A 24,921-nucleotide genomic window follows, 5' to 3' on the forward strand; every position below is an offset into this window, starting at 1 on the left:
CTGAAAGGCTTAGGTTCTCCTCCCAGCTCACCTCCTCCAGAAGACCTTCCCAGACTGAGCCCTCCTTTCCCTCTGCTCCTCTTCCCCTCCCCATCGCCCCAACTCTCTCTCTCAGCTCTACCGCCCTCCCCGCCCCACAGCACTTGGGTACATATGTACATATCTATTATTCTATTTATTTTATTAATGATGTGCAAAGATCTATAATTCTATTTATATTGATGCTACTGATGCCTGTCTAACCCCCATCCCCCCGCCCTACCTCCTTCCCCTCCCCACAGCACCTGTATATATATTTGTACAGATTTATTACTCTCTTTTACTTGTACATATTTACTATTCTATTTATTTTGTTAATGATGTGCATCTAACTTTACTTCTATTTATTCTGATGATACCTATCCACATGCTCTGTTTTGTTGTCTGTCTCCCCCCTCTAGACTGTGAACCCATTGTTGGGTAGGGACTGTGTCTACATGTTGCCAACTTGTACTTCCCAAGCGCTTAGTACAGTGCTCTGCACACAGTAAGTGCTCAATAAATATGAATGAATGAATGTCTACTTGTTTTGCTTTGTTTTCTGGTCTGTCTCCCCCCTTCTAGACTGTAAGCCTGTTTGGTAGCGATTGTCTCTGTTGCTGAATTGTACTTTCCAAGTGCTTAGTATAGTGCTCTGCACACAGTAAGTGCTCAATAAATACAACCGAATGAATGAATGAATGAATGAATGGGGCAGCCCACACCAGTGTGGCTTAGTGAATAAAGCCCAGGCCTGGGAGTCAGAAGGACCTGGGTTCCAATCCTGACTCCTCCCCATGCCTGCTGTGTGACCTCAGGCAAGTCACTTCACTTCTTTGGGCCTCAATTACCTCATCTGTAAAATGGGGATAAGAGTGTGAGCCCCAAGTGGGATGGGGACTGTGCCCAATCTGATTAACTTGAATCTACCCCAGGGCTTAGAAGAGTGCTTGGCACATAATAAGCACATAATAAATGCCATTATTATTATTATTATTATTATTCTCCTTGGACCTGCCCAAACTGACTCTGAATCCTCCCGGGACAAGCACCCCCCTCTGGCATAATCCACCATCAATCGATCGTCTTTACTGAGCGCTTACTATGTGCACTGTACTAAGTGTTTAGGACAGTTCACTACAAGAGAATTAGCAGACGCGTTCCCCACCCATAACGAGCCACAGCCAGGGGGCTTGGGGAGGCCTCTGGGGGACGGGGAGAAATTGGGGTGCCAGGTAGCACCCCCCTGCCCTTGCCCCAAAAAGCCCCAGGCCCTGCCCTGGAGGAAACGGGCTTGTCTTGGGGCCTCACAGACGCAGAGCAGCGGGCTGACGCTGGGGAAGGCGGGAGGGAGGGAGGGAGGTGGGCTGGCAGGAGGACCCCGATATCCAGTGAACCTTGAAGCCAGAATCTAGGGGGGTGGTCCCTAGCCCCCGAGGGAGGGTGAGTTGGGCCCCAGCGGGTGCTAGAACCAAGCAGGCTTGACCCTTGAACCCTCCCAAACTCACCAAGACGTCCACCCCCATCCCGCGACGGCACGGACGCCCGGCTCACCTGGGTTTCTGGCCCGGCTCCTTGGCATCCCGGGATCCGAACCAGCTGCCCTTGCCCCTGTCATCGGTGCCTGGGGGGTTCTGAGGCGAGGCCTTGTCCCCGGGGCCCCTGGAGCCTGGTTCGCTCCTGCCGCCCCCGTGGTGGTGATGGAGGAACAGGCCCGGCCTGGCCTTCTTCTCCTCTTTGCGCGCGTCCTCGCGCTCGCCGAAGACCAGGGGCGTAGCGATCTGCACCGGCTTGCCCTCCGCCCGCCTCTCCCCCTCCCCACCGCCCCCCTCCTCCTCCCGGGCCTGCCCCCCGGGGCCGGTCAGCCGGGGCAATGCTGTGGCATCTGCTGGCCCGGCCCCGAAGCCCCCTCCCCACGGAGGACCCTCCGCCTTGGCCGAAGCGGGCCGGGGGCCCGGGCCGTCCTGGGCGCTGCGGGGGGCGAGGTTCTGGAGGGAGCCGGAAAGTGGGAAGGGGCGGTGGATGGCCGGGAGCGGCTCCTCGCAGTACACGTGGCTCCCATTGACACACAGAGAAGACCGCGAGACGGGGTCGTTCTTGGCCTTGAGGTCGTGGATGGCTCGGGGCAGGGCGACGGTCACCTGGCTCGCCTCGTCGCTGAACGCCCGCTTGTGTGTCAGGGTCTTGGGGAAGGACGCCGCCTCCCGGCCTGGGACGGAAAACAGGGTTCAGACACCGGACTGGGCCCCCCCTCAATGCCGCCCACCATACTTCCCTTCCCTGGGCCCTGCTCTGGTCCTCATGGGAAATAATAATAATGATAATAATGATGGCACTTATTAAGCGCTTACTATGTGCCAAGCACTGTTCTAAACACTGGGGAGGTTACAAGGTGATCAGGTCGTTCCACACGGGGCTCACAATCTTCATCCCTGTTTTACAGATGAGGGAACTGAGGCCCAGAGAAGTGAAGTGACTTGCCCAGAGTCACAAAGCAAGTGGCAGAGCCGGGATTTGAACTCACGACCTCTGACTCCAAAGCCCGGGCTCTTTCCACTGAGCCAGGCTGCTTCTCTAATAATTATTATGAGATCTATTAAGCGCTTACGATGTGCCAAACACTGTTTTAAGTGCTGGAGTGGATACAGGTTGGACACGGTCCCTCTCATTCATTTTTTCAATTATATTTATTAAGCTCTTACTGTGTGCAGAGCACTGTACTTAGGAAAGTACAATACAACGATAAGGACTGACAATCCCTGTCCCTCACAGGGCTCACCTATCACCATCTAGGCCTGAGAGAAGCAGCACTGCTTAGTGGCTAGAGCCCGAATCTGGGATTCTCAGGGGTCAGGGGTTCTCATCCCGGCTCCTCCACTTCTCTTCAGTGTGACCTTGGGCAAGTCCCTTCACTTCTCTCGGCCTCAGTGACCTCATCTACGAAATGGGGATCGAGACTATGAGCCCCACGTGGCACAGGGACTGTGTCCAAACCGATTTGCTCCTATTCACCCTTGCGCTTAGTACAGTGCCTGGCACATAATAAGTGTTTAACAAATACCACAATTATTATTGTTATTCTTTGTGCCTCTATTCACTCATCTGTAAAGTGGGGATTGAGACTGTGAGCCCCACATGGGACGGGGACTGTAACCACCCTAGCATTAAGTACAGTGCCTGGCATATAGTAAGCATGTAACAAATACCATAATTATTATTATGATTAGAGGCAAAATGGCCTGGTGGAAACAGCCTGGGCCTGGGAATCAGAGGACTTAGGTTCATTCATTCAATCGTATTTATTGGGCACTTACTGTGTGCAGAGCACTGTACTAAGCGCTTGGGAAGTACAAGTTGGCAACATATAGAGACGGTCCCTACCCAACAACAGGCTCACAGTCTAACCCCAATACTGCCGCTTGTCTGCTGGGTGACCTTGGGCAAGTCACTTCACTTCTCTGGGCCTCAGTTCCCTCATCTGTAAAATGGAGATGAAGACTGTGAGTCCCATGTGGGACAGAGACTGATTAGTCTGTATCTATCCCAGCGCTTAGTACAGTGCCTAGCACAAGCAGCGTGGCTCAGTGGAAAGAGCACGGGCTTGGGAGTCAGAGGTCATGGCTTCTAGTCCCGGCTCCGCCACTTTTGAGCTGTGTGACTTTGGGCAAGTCACTTCACTTCTCTGGGCTTACCTCATCTGTAAAATGGGGGTTAAGACTGTGAGCCCCACGTGGGACAACCTGATGACCTTGTGTCTACCCAAGAGCTTACAACAGTGCTCAGCACATAGTAAGTGCTTAACAAATACCATCATTATTGTTATAACAAATACTATTACAGTTTGGGTGGCACACACAGTCAGGGTCCACCTGGGCAGGGAGGGTCTGAAGGATTAAGCCCAGCAGCTGAAACCCACACTCCCACCTACCCATTGCAGAGGTGGGTTGGGGATTCCTTAATAATAATAATAATAAAGATAATAGTGGTATTTGTTAAGCACTTACTGTGTGCCAGGCACTGTACTAAGTGCTGGGGTGGAAACGAGCAAATCGGGTTGGACACAGTCCCTGTCCCACATGGGATTCACGGTCTCATTCCCCATTTTCCAGATGAGGGAACTGAGGCCCAGAAGAGAAATGTGACTTGCCCAGGGTCACATAGCTGATAAGTGGCAGAGCCGGTATTAGAACCCATGACCTTTTGATTCCCAGGCCCTTACTATGTGTCAAATACTGTTCTAAGCACTGGGGTAGGTACAGGTCAATTAGGTCAGACAGTCCCTGGTCTCACAGGGGGCTCCCAATCTAAGTAGAAGAGAGAGAGGACAAGTATTGAATCCCCTTTTTCCAGTTGAGGAAACGGAGGCCCAGACAAGTCAAGTGACTCGACCAAGGTCTCCCAGCAAACAATTAGCAGAGCCAGGTCCTCTTCGTGATCTTTCCACTAGGCCACGCTGCTTCTCGCGACGGGCAGGGCCAGCGCCCACCCCTTCTGTCGTATCATCCTCTCAAGCGCTCAGTCCAGTGCTCTGCACAGAGTGAGTGCTCGATAGCACCCCACCGATCGATCTATCGGCCCTCCCCTCCACCCGGCGGCCGAGTGACACCGTACCGGAGAGGCTGTTCTTCCTGCTCGGGGGGCGGGCGGCCTCGAGGTCCAGGGCAGCAAAGCCCGGGGCCAAGCTTCCGCTGGCCGAGGAGATGGTGCTGTCCGAGCCCAGAGACGTGTTGGACTGCGTGAGCGACGACTTGCGCAGCTTGTTGCGGAAGAAGAAGCCCTTGGCCTTGCCCTTCTTGCCATCCAGCTCCAGGCCCTCTGCTTCCTCCAGCCGGCCCACGCTCCCAGGGATGATGGCGGAGGCGGACTCCAGCTCAAACTTCTTGTGGCCCTTCACCTTGTCCTTCAGCTTGCCGAAGGGCGAGCGGGGCTTGTCCGGGGCCGACAGATCGAACATGCTGGCACTCAGGGAGGTGCGGGTCAGCTGGATGGTTACCTGGATCTCACCCCGCTCCTTCTCCCGCTTCCCGGCCTTCGAGTGCAGTTTGTACCACCTGGGGGAGAGGGAGAGGGTGGGTGGCGCTGGGCATCGCCCACCGACGCCAACGTCTCCGACCTCGGCTCTCAAGGCGGGCCAAGACTGTGAGCCCCTTCTAGACTGTGAGCCCACTGTTTGGTAGGGACCATCTCCATATGTTGCCAACTTGTACTTCCCAAGCGCTTAGTACAGTGCTCTGCACACAGTAAGCGCTCAATAAATATGATTGATTGATTGATTGATTGAGTTCTGACGTCCCGGCTCTCGGAGCGGAGGTGGAGAGGCAGCGCCCGAGGACCTGACTCCCAGAGAGTTTGGGGGATCCCAATGCCACCCCCGGGGCCAGGCAAGGGTGCTGGGCCGGCGGCATGGCCTAGAGGCAAGAAGCCCGGGCTTGGAAATCAGAGGACGCAGGTTTTAATGCTGGCTCCGCCACTTGTCTGCTCCGTGACCTTGAGCAAGTCACTTCTCTGGGCCTCAGTTACCTCATCTGTCAAATGGGGATGGAGACTGTGAGCCCCACGTGGGATAGGGACTGTGTCTATCCCGATTTGCTTGTATCCACCCCAGTGCTTAGTTCAGTGCATGGCACATAGTAGGTGTTTAACAAATACCATAAGTATTATTACATTATTATTATTATTATCATTATCCCAATGCCAAGGCCGGGCAATGCTGCTGCCAGTAATAATAATAATAATAATTTTGGTATTTGTTAAGCGCTTTCTATGTGCAAAGCACTGTTCTAAGCACTGGGGGGGATACAAGGTGATCAAGTTGTCCCATTTGGGGCTCACAATCTTAATCCCCATTTTACAGATGAGGTAACTGAGGCACGGAGAAGTTAAGTGACTTGCCCAAAGTCACACAGCTGACAAGCGGTGGAGCAGGAATTTGAACCCATGACCTCTGACTTCCAAGCCCAGGCTCTTTCCACTGAGCCACACTGCTTCTCTAAGCAGTAGCAAGGCCTAGTATCAAGAACTAAGGTCTTAGGAGTCGGAGGATGTGGGTTCTAATCCTGTCTCCACCACTTGTCTGCTGTAGGACCTTGGGCAAGTCACTTCGCTTCTCTGGGCTTCAGTTCCCTCACCTGGAAAATGGAGATTAAGAATGTGACCCCAGTGTGGGACAGGGACTGAGACCAACCTGAAGTCTTGTACGTACCCCAGTGCACTGAACAGTGCTTGGCACATAGCGCTTAAGAAATACCATAATAATTATTATTAGCCGGTCAGCACTGCCCCTCAGACATTTAGAGGCCACCCAGCCCCCCACAGAACCGGTGGCCAACCAGTGCTAGTCTGCCCAGGGGGGGCCAACACAGCTCCCCCCTACCCCTGACACTTCATTCATTTGACCATATTTATTGAGCACTTACCATATGCAGAGCACATACTAAGCGCTTGGGAGAGTACAGCAACACATTCCTGGCTCACTACGACCTGACCGAGTAGACACCTCTGGCAGGAAGAACTTACAGGCTCTGTGAAGGTATACACGTGAGCACACGTGTGCGTATGGTGGCACACATGACTGAACTCACCAGGCCGGGGGGCGGGGGAAGGGAGAGGGCTGCCGCCCGGCCCTGGGAATTCCAGTTATCTGAGCCTCGCTCCTGTCAAACCAGATCTGGGAGATCTAGGGGAGGGGGAAGTCCAAGGTACAATGCTCAACTCCCTTAAGTCTGTGCCAGGAGGGCACATTCCTAAGCGGGAGAAGCGTTGTGGTGAAAGTGGTTAGAGCTCCTAGCCCAGCCCCCACTCTCCCAGAATCCTCCTGCCCTGAGAACCCTGATTTTCCACAGCTCGGCATGCACACAAACACACACACATGCATACCTCTCAGTAATTTTATTTATTTCCATTAGCTCGTTGTGGGCAGGGGATGTGTCAGCCAGCCCCCACTTTCCCTAAATCCCCCAGCTCTGAGAGCCGTGGTTTTCCACAGCTCGGTCCAGACATGCGTGCTCACACAAACACACACATACACACATATCTGTAATTTTATTTATTTCTATTAACGCCTGTCTCCCCATGGCCAGAACGTCAGTTCGTTGTGGGCAGGAGACGTTTTACCCAGCCCTGACTCTCCCAAAATCCCCCTGTTCCGAGAGCCTTGGTTTTTCACAGCTGGGCACACACACGCACATCTCGGTAATTTTACTTATTTCTATTAATGTCTGCCTCCCACCCCGGGCCAGACTGTCGACTCGTTGTGGGCAGGGGATGGGTCACCCAACCCTGACTCTCCCAAAATTCCCCTGCCTTGAGAGTTATGGTTTTCCACAGTTCAGCACACACACATATACATATCTGCAATTTTATATCTATTAATGTCTGTCTCCTCCTCTAGACTGTCAGGGGATGCATCCATTATATCGTTCTAGTGTCGTCTTCCAAGCGCTTAGGTCTGCACATAGTAAGCGCACAATAAATACCACTGACACCGCACCCCACTCTCTACCGGGAGCCAGAAAATCTGTCTCCCCTGCCAGGCTCCCAAGTTCGGGTGGACCCGGCCTGCAGGAGACGGATAAGGCCTTCTGTCGTCCTTCCTCCCAGTGATCCTGTCCTGACATTCTCCCGTCGGCGTGAACCCCTTACGAAAACAGCTCAGGTCATCGGCTACACCAGATCCCACCCGCCCCTCCCATCCTCTGACTCACTGGCTGCCCAGTGCAGCCTTAGCCTGACCCAGGCCTCGTAGGAAAGGGGCAGGGCCTGGGACTGAGGAAGGGAGAACCATTCCGGCAACACAGCGGGCATCCTGTGCCCTCTCCCCACAGGCTGGTGCCCCCGGAGCCAGGCCCGGCTTCCCGGCTGGCCCCCGGGGGCCGAACACCGAGGCCTGGAACACCAGAGCCACCATCCCCTGGCTGGCCACCCTGAGGTGTGGCAGGCCCAGGGAAGGGGTTCCACCGCCCAGCGGGCACTGCGAAGGATAGTCACATTTGCTCGGCACCCACAGGCCATCAGCCCTCTAGACTGTGAGCTCACTGAGCCCAGGGATTGTCTCTCTTTATTGCTGCATTGTACTTTCCCAAACAGTACAGTGCTCTGAACCCAGTAGGCGCTCAATAAATACGACTGAATTGGGAGGAAACACCCTGTGACATTTGGGCCCGGACCTCCCCTACCCCAGTGCCACCCGGGGCCTATCATAGCCACGGCCTTGGGGCATGAAGGTGGGCACTCTGGGCGAGCTGGCAGGTTGCCCAGCCACCTGGAATATGCCCGGCCCATTCCGGGGGGGGCAGGAGTTGGGGCCTGGTGGTTCCTGGGGGCAAAAATGGTCATGACTCACTACCTGGACCGAGCCCTCCGGGAAGCTGCTCTCCCGGAGACAGACTGTATTATAATAATAATAATAATGGCATTTATTAAGCACTTACTATGTGTACTATGTGTACTACACTGTTCTAAACCCTGGGGAGGTTACAAGGTGATCAGGTTGTCCCATGGGGGGCTCACGGTCTTAATCCCCATTTTACAGATGAGGTCACTGAGGCACAGAGAAGTTAAGTGACTTGCCCAAAGTCACACAGCTGACAATGGGCAGAGCTGGGATTTGTGCCCATGACCTCTGACTCCAAAGCCCGGGCTCTTTCCACTGAGCCACGCTGCTTCTCTGTAGACTGTAGACTCTAGACTGTAAGCTCCCCTAGATTAAAATAATAATCATAATTGTTGTTATTATTAGTTAAGCGCTTGCTCTGTGCCAGACACTCTACTAAGCACTGGGGTGGATACAAGCAAATTGGGTTGGACACAGTTCCTGTCCCATGTGGGGCTCTCAGTCTCAAACCCCATTTTCCAGATGAGGTAACTGAGGCCCAGGAGTAGAGTGACTTGCCCAAGGTCTTGCGGTCAACAAGTGGAGCTGGGATTAGAACCCATGACTTTCCGACTCCCAAGCCCGTGCTCTCACCACCTTGCCAGGCTGCTTCTGGAAGCGCCCCTAAACTGTAAGCTCGTTGTAGACGGGAAACGTACCTGTTTACTGTTCTCTTGTGCTCTCCCAAGTGCTGTGCACACAATAAGTGCTCAATAAATATGACTGAGGGACAGAGGGGAGGCTGAGGGTAGTTCCCACGTGCCCCGAGAAAAGGTGGATTCCAAAGGCAGGGTGAAAAAGATCCCGCAGGCAACCGCAGGAAGGATCCGGGTAAGATCTTCCTGCCCAGGAGGCCACTGTTAAGGGATAGGGACAGTTCCCTCTTCTGGTCAGAAGCAGGGGTCTGGACGAGATGCCCCTCTCTCCCGACTTCCTCCAGCACAAGGTCCCTTCTGGACCGTAAGCCTATTCTTATCCGCGGGCATGGACCCGGGCTGGTCAGGAAACACCAAGACCAAGCCGTAAGTGGACGGTGGCTTCGGCTCTGCCTCCGATGGAGAGTTGCGGCCAACGCCCAGCCCCAGTGCTGCCTGGGAAAGCCAGCGGGCCATGGGGGCGGGCGGGCGGCCCGGAGGAGAACAGAAATGACCCAACTGGCCAGGCCTCCTCTCCACGGCCCCCACCCCTGACGGGCCTCCAGCCAGGCTGGAAAAACAACCAGCCCCACCGGAGGAGGGGCAGGAAACACCTGGTCCACTGAGGGGTCAACAGCAGCAGCTGGCCTCCAGGTGCCCATGATGAACAGCGTGGCGCCACCCACACCCTCCCTCCTGAAGCTGCCCACAGCCAAGCCCGCTCCACCAGGAAGGCTTTTTTCTAATCCCAGCTCTGCCACTTGTCTGCTGTGGGACCTTGGGCTAGTCCCTTCACTTCTCTGGGCCTCCGTTCCCTCATCTGGAAAACGGGGATTGAGACTGTGAGCCCCACGGGGGACGGGGACTGTGTCCACCCTGATTTGCTTGGAATCACCCCGGTGTTTAGTACAGTGCCTGGCACACAGTAAGTGCTTAATACCAGAATTATTATTATTATTAAAGAGAGAGAATGAAAGAGAATGAGAAAGAGGGAAAGAGAAAGACAGAGAAAAGAGAAAGACAAAGACAGAAAGAGAACTGCTGCCGAATTGTACTTTCCAAGCACTTAGTACAATGCTCTGCACACAGTAAGCGCTCAATAAATATGACAATTAATGAGAAAGACAGAAAGTGGTCTCTGTCTCCCCTATCAGAATGGCAGCCCTTGGAAGATAGGGACCACGTCTCCTTCTCCCCCTTTCCCTCCCCCAGCACAGAGACAGAGAGAGAGACAGGGAGAGACAAAGAACGAACCTTCCCTTTGGACTGGCAGCCCCTCAAGTGACCATATCTCCTCCCCCAGCACAGACAGAGACTGGGAGAGAGAGACAGAGAGAGAGACAGAGAACGAACCTTCCCTTTGGACTGGCAGCCCCTCAAGTGACCATATCTCCTCCTCCCTCTGTCCCTCCCCCAGCACAGAGAGACACGGAGAGAGAGAGAGACAGGCAGAGAGGGAGAGAATGAACCTTCCCTTCAGACTAGCAGCCCCTCAAGAGCAGGGCCCATCTTCTCTTCCTTCTAGCCCCTCCTCAAATGCTCACGGGGCTCAAGATAGGCTACTGCCCCCTCCCCAAGCCCCCCCGACACTGGCGTGAGCTCCCAGCGTGGGGGAGGGCAGTCCCCAGGACACGCGCCATCCCGTCAGGCCCGCGTGTGCTGGGATTCATGCCAGCTGATGGGAGCCGGCAGCCTCTCTGGGTATCGGATTCCTTCCGACCGCTTGGGTTTCCGGGGACAGAGCTACTTCTGGAAGGTCGGCAGCGAGGAGGCCAGGCCGGGCCAGACTTCTGTCTGAGAGGCATGTGCACACCAGTCACCACAGCAGTGGCCACCCGCCCTCCTCCTGGGGTCTGATACAGTGGGACAGGAGGCCCTGCCGCCTGGAGCTGAGGGAAGCATTCATTCATTCATTCAATCGTATTTATTGAGCACTTACTGTGTGCAGAGCACTGTACTAAGCGCTTGGGAAGTACAAGTTGGCAACATATAGAGACGGTCCCTACCCAACAACGGGCTCACAGTCTAGAAGGGGTAGACAGACAACAAAACAAAGCAGCGAGGCCTAGTGGGTAGAACCCGGGACTGGGAGTCAGAAGGACCTGGGTTCTAATCCCCACTCCGCAACCTGTCCGCTGAGTGACCTTGGGCAAGTCGCTTCACTTCTCTGGCCCTCAGTTCCCTCATCTGGAAAATGGGGATTAAGACCGTAAACCCTAGATGGGACAGGGACTGTGTCCAACCCAATTACCTTGTATCTACCTCCAGCGCTTAGCACAGTGCCTGGCACATAATAAGCACTTAAATACCACAATTATTATTAGGCAGGCACGGGTGAATTCCACCGGGATTCCTGCAGCGGGAGAGAGGAAGGGCAGCAGAGGGGCGGGGCTGGATGTCTCCACTCAGGCTCAGAGAAGTCAGGGACCCAGACCCTTTGACCTCCTCCAGTGAGGAGGGCAAGTGAGAGGGAGAGGGAGGGAGGGGATGCAAGGACAGACTGCTCCAGAAAAACTAGCTCCTCCCACCCCCACCCGGATTCCCTCCCCATAATAGTAATAATAATAATAATAATCATGGCATTTATTAAGCACTTACTATGTGCAAAGCACTGTTCTGAGCACTGGGGAGGTTACAAGGTGATCAGGTTGTCCCACGGGGGGGGCTCACAGTCTTCATCCCCATTTTACAGATGAGGGAACTGAGGCACACAGAAGTTAAGTGACTTGCCCAAAGTCACACAGATGACAATTGGTGGAGCAGAGATTTGAACCCATGACCTCAGACTCCAAAGCCAATGCTCTTTCCACTGAGCCATGCTGCTTCTCCCCATCAGCGAAACGTGAGCCCCCCTTCCCCACCCCAGAGCCCCCCATTCCTCTGGGCCCATGTGGGCCTGTGGCCAGATGGGAAATGAGGGGCGAAGGGGAAGCAGATCCCAGGTTGGGGGTGAGGAGGCCCTCCTGCCTCTGAGCCTCAGTGTTCCCACCTGGGAAGTGGGGAAAAGGCCCCTGCGAAAAATTTACAAACACTAATAAGGCACCTTCCCTCACTCCTGAGCAGGGAAAGGGTAGGGGCAGGGTCTCTCCTCTCCTCCCCACCTCACCGAGCACATCATTTCCACCCAGTTTTCCCACATGCAACACAAGCAATAACCACAGTTATTATTATTACAAGGTAGTGGGATTGGAAACAAACTCTGTCCCACATAGAGCTTCCATTTTACAGGGAGTTACGGCTAGGGACAGGGGGACACAAACACATACACACCACACATACTAGACAGAGCTTGTGGGCAGGAATATGTCTGCCAGTTCATTCATTCATTCGTGTTTATTGAGCACTTACTGTGTGCAGAGCACTGTACTAAGTACCAGTTGTTCTACTGTCCTCTCCCAGGCACTTAGTACAGTGCATTGCACACAGGAATCACTCAATATGATTGAATGAATGAATACAGACACACTCAGCTCTCCCCACAGAGACCCACAAGAACACAAACACCCCCCCCACACACACACACCCGCCCCAAAACATATGCCCAAGGGGAAGGTCTGACTAACCATGAAGCTCTTAAGAAACTGCCATTTGTTCACCGGGTTTCCTAAGAGGAAGGGGGTTGGTTTAGGCTGCTTTTGGAGATGGACAGACAGTCACAAACGCACAGGCCATGGCTAGCAGAAGGTGGGGGTTACCAGTTCAGGACTTGTGGGTGCAGTGTGAAGCCAACGCTCTGCTCCTGACCCCTCCTGCCCCCAGCCTCAGGCAGACCAGCTGCCTAAAACACATTATTGTGGTATTTGATAAGCACTTACTAGGTGCCATGCCCTGTTCTGAGCTCTGGGATGCATACAAGCAAATCGGGTTGTCCCCCAGGCCAGTCCAGCAGGCAGCTAATATGAGGGTGGGGTGGTCACCCCCTCCCTGCTCCCCCCCAACCTCCTCCCCCACAGACAGCAGGCTCCAGTGACCTCGGGGACAAAACCATGGTCATTCATTCATTCATTCAATCGTATGTATTGAGCGCTTACTGTGTGCACAGCACTGTACTAAGCACTTGGAAGTCCAAGTTGGCAACATATAGAGACGGTCCTTACCCAACAGTGGGCTCACAGTCTAGAAGGGGGAGACAGGGCCCTCTAGGGCCTGTGGCAAGCCTTCCTTATCCAAACCCTCCCCTGACCTCCCCTCCACTGCAGAATCTGAGCAGCCTCTTCTATAATAATAATAATGATGGCATTTGTTAAGCGGTTACTATGTGCAAAGCACTGGTATAAGCGCTGGGGAGGATATAAAGTGATCAGGTTGTCCCACGGGGGGCTCACAGTCTTAATCCCCGTTTTACAGATGAGGGAACTGAGGTCCAGAGATGTGAAGTTCCTTGCCCAAAGTCACACAGCTGAGACGTGGCGGAGCCGGGATTCGAACCCATGATCACTGACTCCCAACCCCAGGCTCTTTCCACTGAGCCACGCTGCTTCTCTAATAATAGTAATAATGATAATAATGGTACTTGTTAAGCGCTTACTATGTGCCAAGCACTGTTCTAAGCCCAGGGGTGGAAGCAAGTTAATCAAGTTGGACATAGTCCCTGTCCCACATGGGGCTCACAGTCTTAATCCCCATTTTAAAGGAGGATGCAAGCAAATTGGTTTAGACACAGTCCCTATCCCACATAGGGTTCACAGAATCCACTCCAGTGCTTAGTACAGGGACTGGCACATACTAAACCCTTTAAAAGTACCACAATTATTACTGTTATTCTCATCATCAACAAATGTGTGCACCAGAGCAAGTGTGTGTACTTCCCAAGCGCTTAGTACAGTGCTCTGCACACAGTAAGCGCTCAATAAATACGACTGAATGAATGAAGAAAGGAAGGAAGGACAGGGTTCATGACCTCCAGCCCTGGAGCAGTATTTTGGTCCTGAGAGTGGACGGGGCGGAGGGGAACAATGACCAGGCAGCAGGGACAGGAACCAAGGCAATAATAATAATAATAATAATAATAATATTTGTTAAGCGCTTATTATGTGCCAGGCACTGTACTGAGCGCTAGGGTAGAGACAAGTTAATCGGGTCAGACCCAGTCCCCGTCCCATGTGGGGCTAAGTCTTCATCCCCATTTTACTGATGTGGAAACTGAGGCCCAGAGAAGTGAAGTGACTTACCCACACAGAAGACAAGCAGCAGAGCCGGGATTAGAACAGTGCTTTGCACATAGTAAGCGCTTAACAAATACCATTAAAAAAAAAAAAAGCCAAGTCCTTCTGATTCCCAAGCCTGAGCTCTATCCTCTAGACCTGCTTGCAGCAGCCAAGGGCTAGAAGCTGGACCCTGCGGATTCTGGGTTGGTTTTTTTTTATGGTATTTGTTAAGCGCTTACTATGTGCCAGGCCCTGTACTAAGCACTGGGGAAGATACAAGCTAATAGCGTTGGACCCAGCCCCTGTCCCACATGGGGCTCACAGTCTTAACCCCCATTTTACAAATGAGGGAACTGAGGCACAGACAGTGACTTGCCCAAGGTCACCCAGCCAACATGTGGTGGAGCCGGAATTACAGTCAAGGTCTGGGCTCTCTCCACTAGGTCATGCTGCTTCTTTTGTGTTCCTCGAGGTCAGGGCGGGTTCAGGGAGATGCCTTCTTTGAGGACACCCCTCTTCTGGCTACACAAACAGCGCCTCACAGCTTCCCGGAACTCTGCCCATGGCCCTGAGAAGTCAGCCAATCCACCCCTCTGCCTCCGTTACCTCTGAACTGTCCCAGCCACCCAGCTCCACTCCAAATCCTGGAAGCCTCCCTTGCTCCCCTAAATCCCTCCTGCTTCCATTGAGGCCGGTTCTCAGGATGGGGAGTGGGGGCTCTATGAGCAATGGGGCTGCGTCCAACCACGCTGCCCATCTGCCACCCCCCGCCCTTCCCGCTTCCAGCCGCAACACAGAAAGAAGCAGCACTGAATTGTATTTATTGAGTGCTTACTGTGTGCAGAGCACTGTACCAAGCATGGTCCAGTGGCTAGAGCCCGGGCATCAGAAAGACCTGGGTTCTAATCCCAGCGCCACCACTTGCCTGCTGTGTGACCTCGGGCCAGTCACTTCATTTCTTTGAGAAGCAGCGTGGCTCAGTGGAAAGAGCGCGGGCTTTGGAGTCAGAGGTCATGGGTTCAAATCCCAGCTCTGCCAATCATCAGCTGTGTGACTTTGGGCAAGTCACTTCACTTCTCTGGGCCTCAGTTCCCTCATCTGTAAAATGGGGATTAAGACTTTGAGCCCCCCCGTGGAACAACTGAATCACTTTGTAACCTTCCCAGTGCTTAGAACAGTGCTTTGCACATAGTAAGTGCTTAATAAATACCATTATTATTATTGTTATTATTCTTTGGGTCCCAGTTCCCTCATCTGGAAAACGGGGATTAAGAGTGTGAGCCCCATGAGGGCCAGGGACTGTGTCCGTGTCCACCCTGATTACCTTGTATCTACCTCTGTGCTTAGTACAGTGCTTGGCACATAGAAAGCGCTTAACAACCACAGGTATTATTTAAAAATAAAACAAAACAGACTTGGTTCTGGAGATCATCTCTCCTTTGGCCATTCTGTGACCTTGGGCAAATCACTTCACTTCTCTGGGCCTCAATTCCCTCATCTGGAAAATAGGTATTAAGACTGTGAGCCCCACGCTGGGAAGGGATCCTGTCCAACCCGACTGACTTGTATCTACCCCAGTGCTTACTACAGTGCCTAGCACTTTGTAAGTGCTTAACAAATAGCATGAAAAATACCCTCCAAACTCAGGACCAGTGACAAAGATTATTCAATTTGCAACAACATTGAAGTAATGTCAGATACCCTCTAGACTGTAAGCATGTTGTGGGTAGGGAATGTGTCTGTTTGTTGTTCTATTGTGCTCTCTCAAGTGCTTAGTACAGTGCTTGGCACACGGTAAGTGCTCAATAAGTACAACTGAATGAATGAATCTGCAGGACAAAGGCATACTCTGGGCCTGAGGGGCCAGGCTGCCCTGAGGCAGGGGGATGGATGTTGTGGGGGTGGGGAGGAAGGGGCTTCCAGCAGGACTCAGGCTCACCCGTGGCCACCCAATCATTCATTCATTCAATCGTATTTACTGAGCGCTACTGCGCTCAGTACTAAGCGCTTGGGAGGTACAAGTTGGCAACATATAGAGACGGTCCCTACCCAACAGCGGGCTCACAGTCTAGAAGGGGGAGAGACAACAAAACAAAACATATTAACAAAATAAAATAGAATAGTAAATATGTACAAATAAAATAAATAGAGTGATAAATCTATACAAACACATATACAGGTTCTGTGGGGAGAGAAAGGAAGTAGGGCAGGGGGGATGGGGAGGGGGAGAAAAAGAAGCAGCATGGCCTAGTGGATAGAACCCGGGCCTGAGAGTCCGGAGGACCTGAGTTCTAATCCCAGTTTCAACCACTTTGCTGTGTGACCTTGGGCAATTCACTTCACTTCTCTGGGCCTCAATTACCTCATCTGGAAAATGGGGATGAAGACTGTGAACCCCACCTGGGACACCTTGATCACCTTGTATCCCCCCCCAGAGCTTAGAACTGGATGTCTGCCCGCCACCTAAAGCTCAACATGTCGAAGACTGAGCTCCTTGTCTTCCCTCCCAAACCTTGTCCTCTCCCTGACTTTCCCATCTCTGTTGACGGCACTACCATCCTTCCCGTCTCACAAGCCCGCAACCTTGGTGTCATCCTCGACTCTGCTCTGTCATTCACCCCTCACATCCAAGCCGTCACCAAAACCTGCCGGTCTCAGCTCCGCAACATTGCCAAGATCCGCCCTTTCCTCTCCATCCATACAGCTACCCTGCTCATTCAGGCTCTCATCCTATCCCGTCTGGACTACTGCACCAGCCTTCTCTCTGATCTCCCATCCTCGTGTCTCTCTCCACTTCAATCCATACTTCATGCTGCTGCCCGGATTATCTTTGTCCAGAAACGCTCTGGGCATGTTACTCCCCTCCTCAAAAATCTCCAGTGGCTACCAATCAATCTGCGCATCAGGCAGAAACTCCTCACCCCGGGCTTCAAGGCTCTCCATCCCCTCGCCCCCTCCTACCTCACCTCCCTTCTCTCCTTCTACAGCCCAGCCCGTACCCTCCGCTCCTCCGCCGCTAATCTCCTCACCGTACCTTGTTCTCACCTGTCCCGCCATCGACCCCCGGCCCACGTCATCCCCCGGGCCTGGAATGCCCTCCCTCTGCCCATCCGCCAAGCTAGCTCTCTTCCTCCCTTCAAGGCCCTGCTGAGAGCTCACCTCCTCCAGGAGGCCTTCCCAGACTGAGCCCCTTCCTTCCTCTCCCCCTCATCTCCCTCTCCATCCCCCCCATCTTACCTCCTTCCCTTCCCCACAGCACCTGTATATATGTATATATATTTGTACATATTTATTACTCTATTTATTTATTTTACTTGTACATATCTATCCTATTTATTTTATTTTGTTAGTATGTTTGGTTTTGTTCTCTGTCTCCCCCTTTTAGACTGTGAGCCCACTGTTGGGTAGGGACTGTCTCTATATGTTGCCAATTTGTACTTCCCAAGCGCTTAGTACAGTGCTCTGCACATAGTAAGCGCTCAATAAATACGATTGATTGATTGATTGATTGATTGATAGAACAGTGCTTCGCACATGGTAAGTGCTTAACAAATGCCATCATCATCATCTAGCCCAGTGCCAGCCTAGTGGATACAGCATGGGCCTGGGAGTCCGAAGGACCTGCGTTCTAATCCCAACTCCACCCTTGTCAACTGTGTGACCTTGGACAATTCACTTCACTTCTCTGGGCCCCATTTTCCTCAGCCGTGAAATGGGGATGAAGATTGCGAGCCCCATGTTGGACAAGGACTGATTAGCTTGTATCTTTCCCAGTGCTTAGAACAGTGCTTGACATGTAGTAAGCACTGTTATCATGTAGTTATCATCATTAGTAAAAATAAAATAAGATAAAAATAAAATGAAAAAGTAAACACTTAAAGACCATCATCATTATTATTAACAGTGCCTGACCCAGGAAGCACTTGGGTTTCCCCCACAGCACTTGATGAGCTTATCTTTATATTCTAGAACTTATCTTTATATCTATCTTTCTTTATATATGTATTTACATTTAGCTTATCTTTATATTTTATAACTTACCCTACCCACAATTAATTTTAGAGTCTGTCACCCCTACTCTAAGCTCCCTGAAGACAGGGGCTCCTCCTCTTCCAAGCACTTAGTACAGTGCTCTGTGGAGTAAGCATTCATTCATTCAATCGATTTATCAAACGCTTACCATGTACTAAGTGCTTGGGGGAGTACAACTAATACTGGTATTTGTTAAACGCTAAGTGCCAAGCACTGTAGTGAGCACTGGGGTGATACAAGTAAATAGGGTTGGACACAGTCCCTCCCATGGGGGGCTCACAATCTCAATCCCCACTTTACAGGTGAGGGAACTGAGGCCCAGAGAAGAGAAGTGACTTTCCCAAGGTCACACAGCAGACAAGTGGCAGAGCTGGTATTAGAACCCATGACCTTCCGACTCCCAGGCCCATGGTCTATCCTCTATGCCGCCATGCTTCTTCCCATTCAATCAGTACCATTATTTGCTGACACCGGTGAGCTCAGGGGAGGAGGGAAAGGGGCCCGGTGAAGCTTGGGGAGCTAAACTGGGACGGCAATAGCAGGGATGCAGATTAGACAAGAGGAAGAACTTGCTCTTTAGCCTCAAGGAGGGCCCCTTGCCCCCTCCCTGGCCCCAAGGAACCTGCCAGGTTCAAAGGCCAGAGCTTGGAGGGGGAAGGGGGACATGAAACAGGTCGGGGGGGGGGGGGGGGGTGGAGAAGGTGTCACATGCTAAAAGGCCTTCAGCTGGTTCCTTCTTCCCCAAGGCTCCAAAGGACACCCCACCCTGGGCCCCAACCAAGACAGGCCAAGGGTCCCCCCAAAACTGGATTTTCTGGGGGTCAGGCTCCCCCGGATTTCTTTTCCCCCATCTGGCTGGGAGGGGTCTTCTAGACTGTGAGCCCATTGTTGGGTAGGGACCATCTCTGTATGTTGCCAACTTGTACTTCCCATCGCTCAGTACAGTGCTCTGCACACAGTAAGTGCTCAATAAATACGATCGAATGAATGAATGAATGCACAACCCCAAAGAAGGGAAGGTTTTACCTTAACTTCCTGCAGGAGTGAGTGGGGAGGGGGAGAGGCCAGACCCCACCTGCCTTCCTAGCCCGAATGCCCCCTATCACCCCAAAAACACAAACATACACTCATACATACATTTCTAGACAGTGAGCCCGTTGTTGTTTAGGGACCGTCTCTATATGTTGCCAACTTATATTTCCCAAGCGCTTAGTACAGTGCTCTGCACACAATAAGCGCTCAATAAATACGACTGAATGAATGAATACACACACACACACACACACACACATCACAGTCTTATCAGCTTCAGTAAAAACCGCTTCCACAGCAGAAGTGCAGGCAGTGAAGATGACCTCCCCTCCAACCCTGCAGAATCCAACTCCACCCTCTCTGTTCTCGGATTTGCTGTCTAGAGTTGTGGGCAGGGAATGTATCCATTTATTGTTGTACTGTCCTCTCCCGAGCGCTTAGTACAGTGCCCTGCGCACAGTGAGCGCTCTGTAAGCACAATTGAAGGAATGAATGATGGAAAGGAAAGCTGCCAGATGGCTGCATGTAGGTCAGGGGGCTCCAGAATACAGGGGCTGGCCCCGGGTCCGCTAAGGCTGGGGGTAAGAGGTGCAGGGCCCCCCGACTCCCTCCACACCAGGCTATCTAGAGAGAGTGACCACCCCTCCTTCCACCACCATCTCAGGGACCCCCATCTCCAGAGCAAGGCCCAGTCAAGCAGCCAGGGCACCCCCCCAACCCCGCTTTTTTAAAAAATGGTATTTGTTAAGCCCTCAAGTCACTATTCTAAGTGCTGAGATAGACGCAAGTTAATCGTGCTGGACACAGTCCATGTCCCATTTAATGATAAAAATTATGGCATTTGTTAAGTGCTTGTAATGGGCCAGGCACTGTACTAAGCTCTGGGGTAGATACAAGCAAATCGGGTTGGACCCAGTCCCTGTTCCATGTGGGGCTCACAGTCTCAATCCCCATTTTACAGATTAGGTAACTAAGGCCCAGAGAACTGAAGTGACTCACCCAAGGTCTCTCAGCCGGGATTGGAACTCAGATTCTTCTGATTCCCAGGCCCTGGCTTTGTCCACTAAAAATAATTACTGTGGTGTTTGTTAAGTGCTTACTATGTGCCAAGCATTGTTCTAAGCACGGGGTAGATATGAGGTAATCAGGTTGGACAAAGTCCATGTCCCTCATGAGGCTGACTGTCTCAATCCCCATTTTCCAGATGAGGAAACTGAGTCCCAGAGAAGTGGAGTGACTTGCCCAAAGTCACACAGCAGACAGAGAAGCAGCATGGCTCAGTGGGAAAAGCATGGGCTTGAGAACCAGAAGTCATGGGTTCTAATCCCAGCTCCGTCACTTATCAGCTGTGTGACCTTGGGCAAGTCACTTAACTTCTCTGAGCCTCAGTTACCTCACCTGTAAAATGGGGATTAAGACTGCAAGCCCCAAGTGGGACAACCTGATCACCTTGTACGCCCCCCCACCCAGCACTTAGAACAGTGCTTTGCACATAGTAAGCACTTAACAAATGCCATTATTATTATGTGGCGGAGCGGGATTAGAACCCACGACCTCTGATGCCCAGGCCTATGCTTTGCCCACTATACCATGCTGCTTCTACGTGGACAGGGTGGGGCATGCCTCCCAGCCCACCCACCACCCCCCGCCAGGGCCAAGGGTACCAAATGATGAGGCTGAGGGGGGGCGGGGGGGGGGGGGGTGGCTGGTCTGAGTTGCACACACCCCAGTCTGCCCTTCCTGCTCCAGCAGGCTGAGCTCCACCCCGCCATCCCTGCTCTGCCCTGATAAACAAGCTGCTGCAATGTAATGGCAGAGGAAGTGAGGAAAGAGAGGAAAAGCTCAGATATTAACCCCCTCAGGGTTAAATGGAACCAGGCTGGAGTGACGCTACTGCCACCCAGCCAGCAAACCTTCGCTCCTCTAATGCCAACCTTCTCACTGGGCCTCCATCTCGTCTATCTCGCCACCGACTCCTGGTCCACGTCCTGCCTCTGGCCTGCGACACCCTCCCTCCTCATATCCGACAGACACGACTCTCTCCGCTTCCAAGTCTTAAAATCCCTCCTCAAATCCAACCAACAAAGCCTTAATAATAACAACTGTGGTGTCTGTTAAGCACTTACTGTGTGCTAGGCACTGTACTAAGCGCTGGAGTGGTTACAAGCAAATCGGGTTGACGCAGTCCATGTTTAATGTCTCCCCACCACCGACTGTAAGCTCGCTGTGGGCAGAGAATGTGTCTAGTGTACTCTCCGAAGCACTTAGTACAGTGCTCTGCCCCCAGTAAGTGCTCAATAAATACAATTGAACGAATGAAATAAATGACCCAGTTTCAACCTCTCCCATGACACAAGTCCACCCCCATCGCACACCAAAATAACCTCCAGAGGAGGAATGCACATCTCCAGCTCTCCACGTCCCACTGAGTCTTCACGATGGCAGGGGACCCCAGATAACCAAAAACCGCAGGTAATCCAAAATGCCACTCCATTTTCCCCAAGTGTTTCACCACCACCCCAAAAAACTTCCTGAGGTGCCTAGACCTCAGAGTCTCTCCTGGTGCCCAGAGAAACAGTCACATGCCCTGTTACGACAAGAAAATTTACAGGTTTGACTTTCCTGTTCAGAGAAGGAGCATGACTTAGTGGCAAGAGCCCGGGCTTGGGAGTGAGAAGGTAATGGGTTCTAATTCTGGATCTGCCACCTGTCTGCTGTGCAATCTTGGGCTAGTCACTTCACTTCTCTGGACCTCAGTTACCTCACCTGTAAAATGGGGATTAAGACTGTGAGCCCCATGTGGAACAGGGACTGTGTCCAACCTGATTACCTTGTATCTACTCCAGTGCTTAAAACAGTACTTGGCAATAGCATTTAAGTACCGTTATTATTATTATTTGGGGGGCTCCCAATGCTTCCCATCCCACCAGGGAAGTCCTGGGGGGCTGGAAATGGCCTAAGAGTGAGGGTGGGGAGGAGGAGGAGGAAGCCGTAGAGGAAGGGGTACCAATATGATAGAGCCTGGGAGTCAAAGGACCTGGATTACAATCCCGGCCCCGCCCCTTGTCTGCTGTGTGACCTTAGGCAAGCCATTTCCCTTCTTTGGGCCTCAGTTACCTCATCTGTAAAATGAGGATTAAGGCTGTGAGCCACAAGTGGGACAGGGACTCTGTCCAACCTGATTAATTTGTATCTACCCCAGCGCTTAGTACGCTGCCTAGCACATAGTAACTGCTTAAATACCATTTTAAAAAAAAGTTTGGATAATCCAGCACTGGATTACAATGTCTTTCAAGAGACTGGAAGATAGACACGAGTGAGAAACAAGTATCAAAATTGCCCCATTTCATTTTGAGGGAGAATTTTAAAAAAAAAAACTTTTGCATCACATCATTTTAAGCAGTGATTGAGGAGTTGGGGAGGGGGATGGAGGGAGAGGAGAAGGGCACACCTGCTGGGGTGGAAAGTCCATAAAGGAAATAATAATAATTGTGGTATTTAAGTGCTTACAATGTACCAAGCACTGTACTAAGCACTGGGGTGGATACAAACAAATCAGGTTGGACACACACTGTCCCACCTGGGGCTCTCAGCCTCAATCCCCATTTTCCAGATGAGGGAACGGAGGCCCAGAGAAGTGAAGCGACTTGCCCAAGGTCACACAGCAGACAATTGGCAGAGTCAGGATTAGAACCCATGACCTTCTGACTTGCAGGCTCGGGCTCTAGCCACTGCATGGTGCAGCTTTCTTTAAAGGTGAGAAATGGACAAAGCAGGTGAGGGTAAATTAATTCAATAAGACTAGCAGAAGAAAATCTCCCCCTCTAGAGAAGCAGCGTGGCTCAGTGGAACGAGCGCGGGCTTGGGAGTCGGAGGTCATGGGTTCAAATCCCGCCTCCCCACAAGTCTGCTGTGTGACCTTGGGCAAGTCACTTCACTTCTCTGTGCCTCAGTTCCCTCATCTGTAAAATGTGGATTAAGACTGTGAGCCCCACATGGGACAACGTCATCTCCTTGTGTTCCCCCCAGTGTTTAGAACAGTGCTTTGCACATAGTAAGCACTTAACAAATACCAACATTATTATTATTATTATTATAAACTCACGTGGACAGGGAACATGTCTACCAGCTCTCTTAAATTGTCTAGTAGCTCTCTTACTGTGTACTCTTAGCACTTAAGCACTTAGTACAATGCTCTGCACATAGTAAGCGCTCAATACAATTGATTGATACTCTCCCAAGAGTTTAGCACTGTGCTCTGCGCACAGAAGGGCTGATTGGTTGACGAGACAGACCTATATCCCAGGAGGGAACAGGAAGGGGAGGAAGTGAATTGAGTGAATTTATTGCCTGCCTATTATATGCAATCAATTAAGAGTATGGTCCCAGTTCTTCCACTTGTCTGCTGTGTGACCTTGGGTAAGTCACTTCGCTTCCACCGAGAAGCAGCTTGACTTGGTGCAAAGAGCACGGGCTTGGGATTTAGAGGTCATGGGTTCGAATCCCGGCTCCCTCAAATGTCTGCTGTGTGATCTTGGGCAAGTCACTTAAATTCTCTGAGCCTCAGTTTCCTCATCTGTAAAATGGGGATTAAGACTGTGAGCCCCACGTGGGACAACCTGATCACCTTGTATCCACCCAGCACTTAGAACAGTGCTTTGCACATAGTAAGCACTTAACAAATGCCATCATCATTATTATTATTCTCTGGGCCTCAGTTCCTTCATCCGTACAAAGGGGATTAAGACTATGAGCCCTAAATGGGACATGGACTGTGTCCAACCCAATTAACTTGTATCTACCCTAGCACTTCTACCCTAGCACTCAGTAGAGTGTCTGGCACATAGCAAGCCCCTACACTCTTTTCTTTTTTCTTCTTTTTCCCCTAGGAATGAATCAGCCAATGGTACAACCTGAGTACTTTGTGCAGAACACCGTACTAGGAGCTAGGGAGAGGACAACAGCGTTGGTAGACACCAGTCTAGCTGGGGAGATGGACATTAATATAAATCAACAAGTTACGGATAGGTACTTAAGTACCTATCTTTTACCAATTTTACCTATTATTATCTATTATCTTTTATCTACTGAGGGAGGGGTGAATAAAGAGTGCAAATACAAGTACGAGGGTGATGCAAAAGGGTGTGGCAGAAGAGGAAATTCATTCATTCAATCATATTTATTAAGCGCTTACTGTGTGCAGAGCACTGTACTAAGCGCTTGGGAAGTACAAGTTGGCAACATATAGAGACAGTCCCTACCCAACAGCAGGCTCACAGTCTAGAAGAGGAAATGAGTGTTTAGTGGAGAAAGGCCTCTCGGAGGAGATGTGCTTTTATATAAGGCTTTGCAGTTTGGAAGGGAGATATGAAACGGGAGGAAGTTCTGGGTTCAAAAAACGGAGGTTCAAACCCAAAATGCAGTTTCCATTGGTTTGGAACGGAAGGGGGAGAGAGCCTCCACTTAGCACTTCGGGCTAGCTCCGTTGGCAAGGTTGCATCCGTAAATTCACAGGCTCTTTTGCGCTCTCCAGCAAGATACTGTAGAAAATCATCTTTTTTAAAATAATGGTATTGTTAAGGGCTTATACTAATCACCAGGCACTGTTTTAAGTGACAGGGAGGGATCATGTCTGCCAACTCTGTTGTACTGGCTCTCCTAAGTGGTTCGTACAGTGAATCCCGGC

The 24,921-nt window shown here is 51.7% G+C and overlaps 1 protein-coding gene across 1 annotated transcript in view; it reads right to left on the reverse strand.

Annotated features, from left to right (window-relative positions):
• RAB11FIP5 (RAB11 family interacting protein 5) overlaps positions 1–24,921 on the reverse strand; it is an 85,740-nt gene that overhangs the window by 51,097 nt on the left and 9,722 nt on the right. Inside the window, exons 2-3 of the mRNA XM_038745958.1 lie at positions 4,630–5,069; positions 1,573–2,227 (exon numbers count right to left, since the gene is read on the reverse strand). Coding sequence (XP_038601886.1) covers positions 1,573–2,227; positions 4,630–5,069 — 1,095 coding nt within the window. The remainder of the gene's footprint in view (positions 1–1,572; positions 2,228–4,629; positions 5,070–24,921) is intronic.

This window comes from Tachyglossus aculeatus, chromosome 4, assembly GCF_015852505.1.
Source record: "Tachyglossus aculeatus isolate mTacAcu1 chromosome 4, mTacAcu1.pri, whole genome shotgun sequence".
NCBI lineage: Eukaryota > Metazoa > Chordata > Mammalia > Monotremata > Tachyglossidae > Tachyglossus > Tachyglossus aculeatus.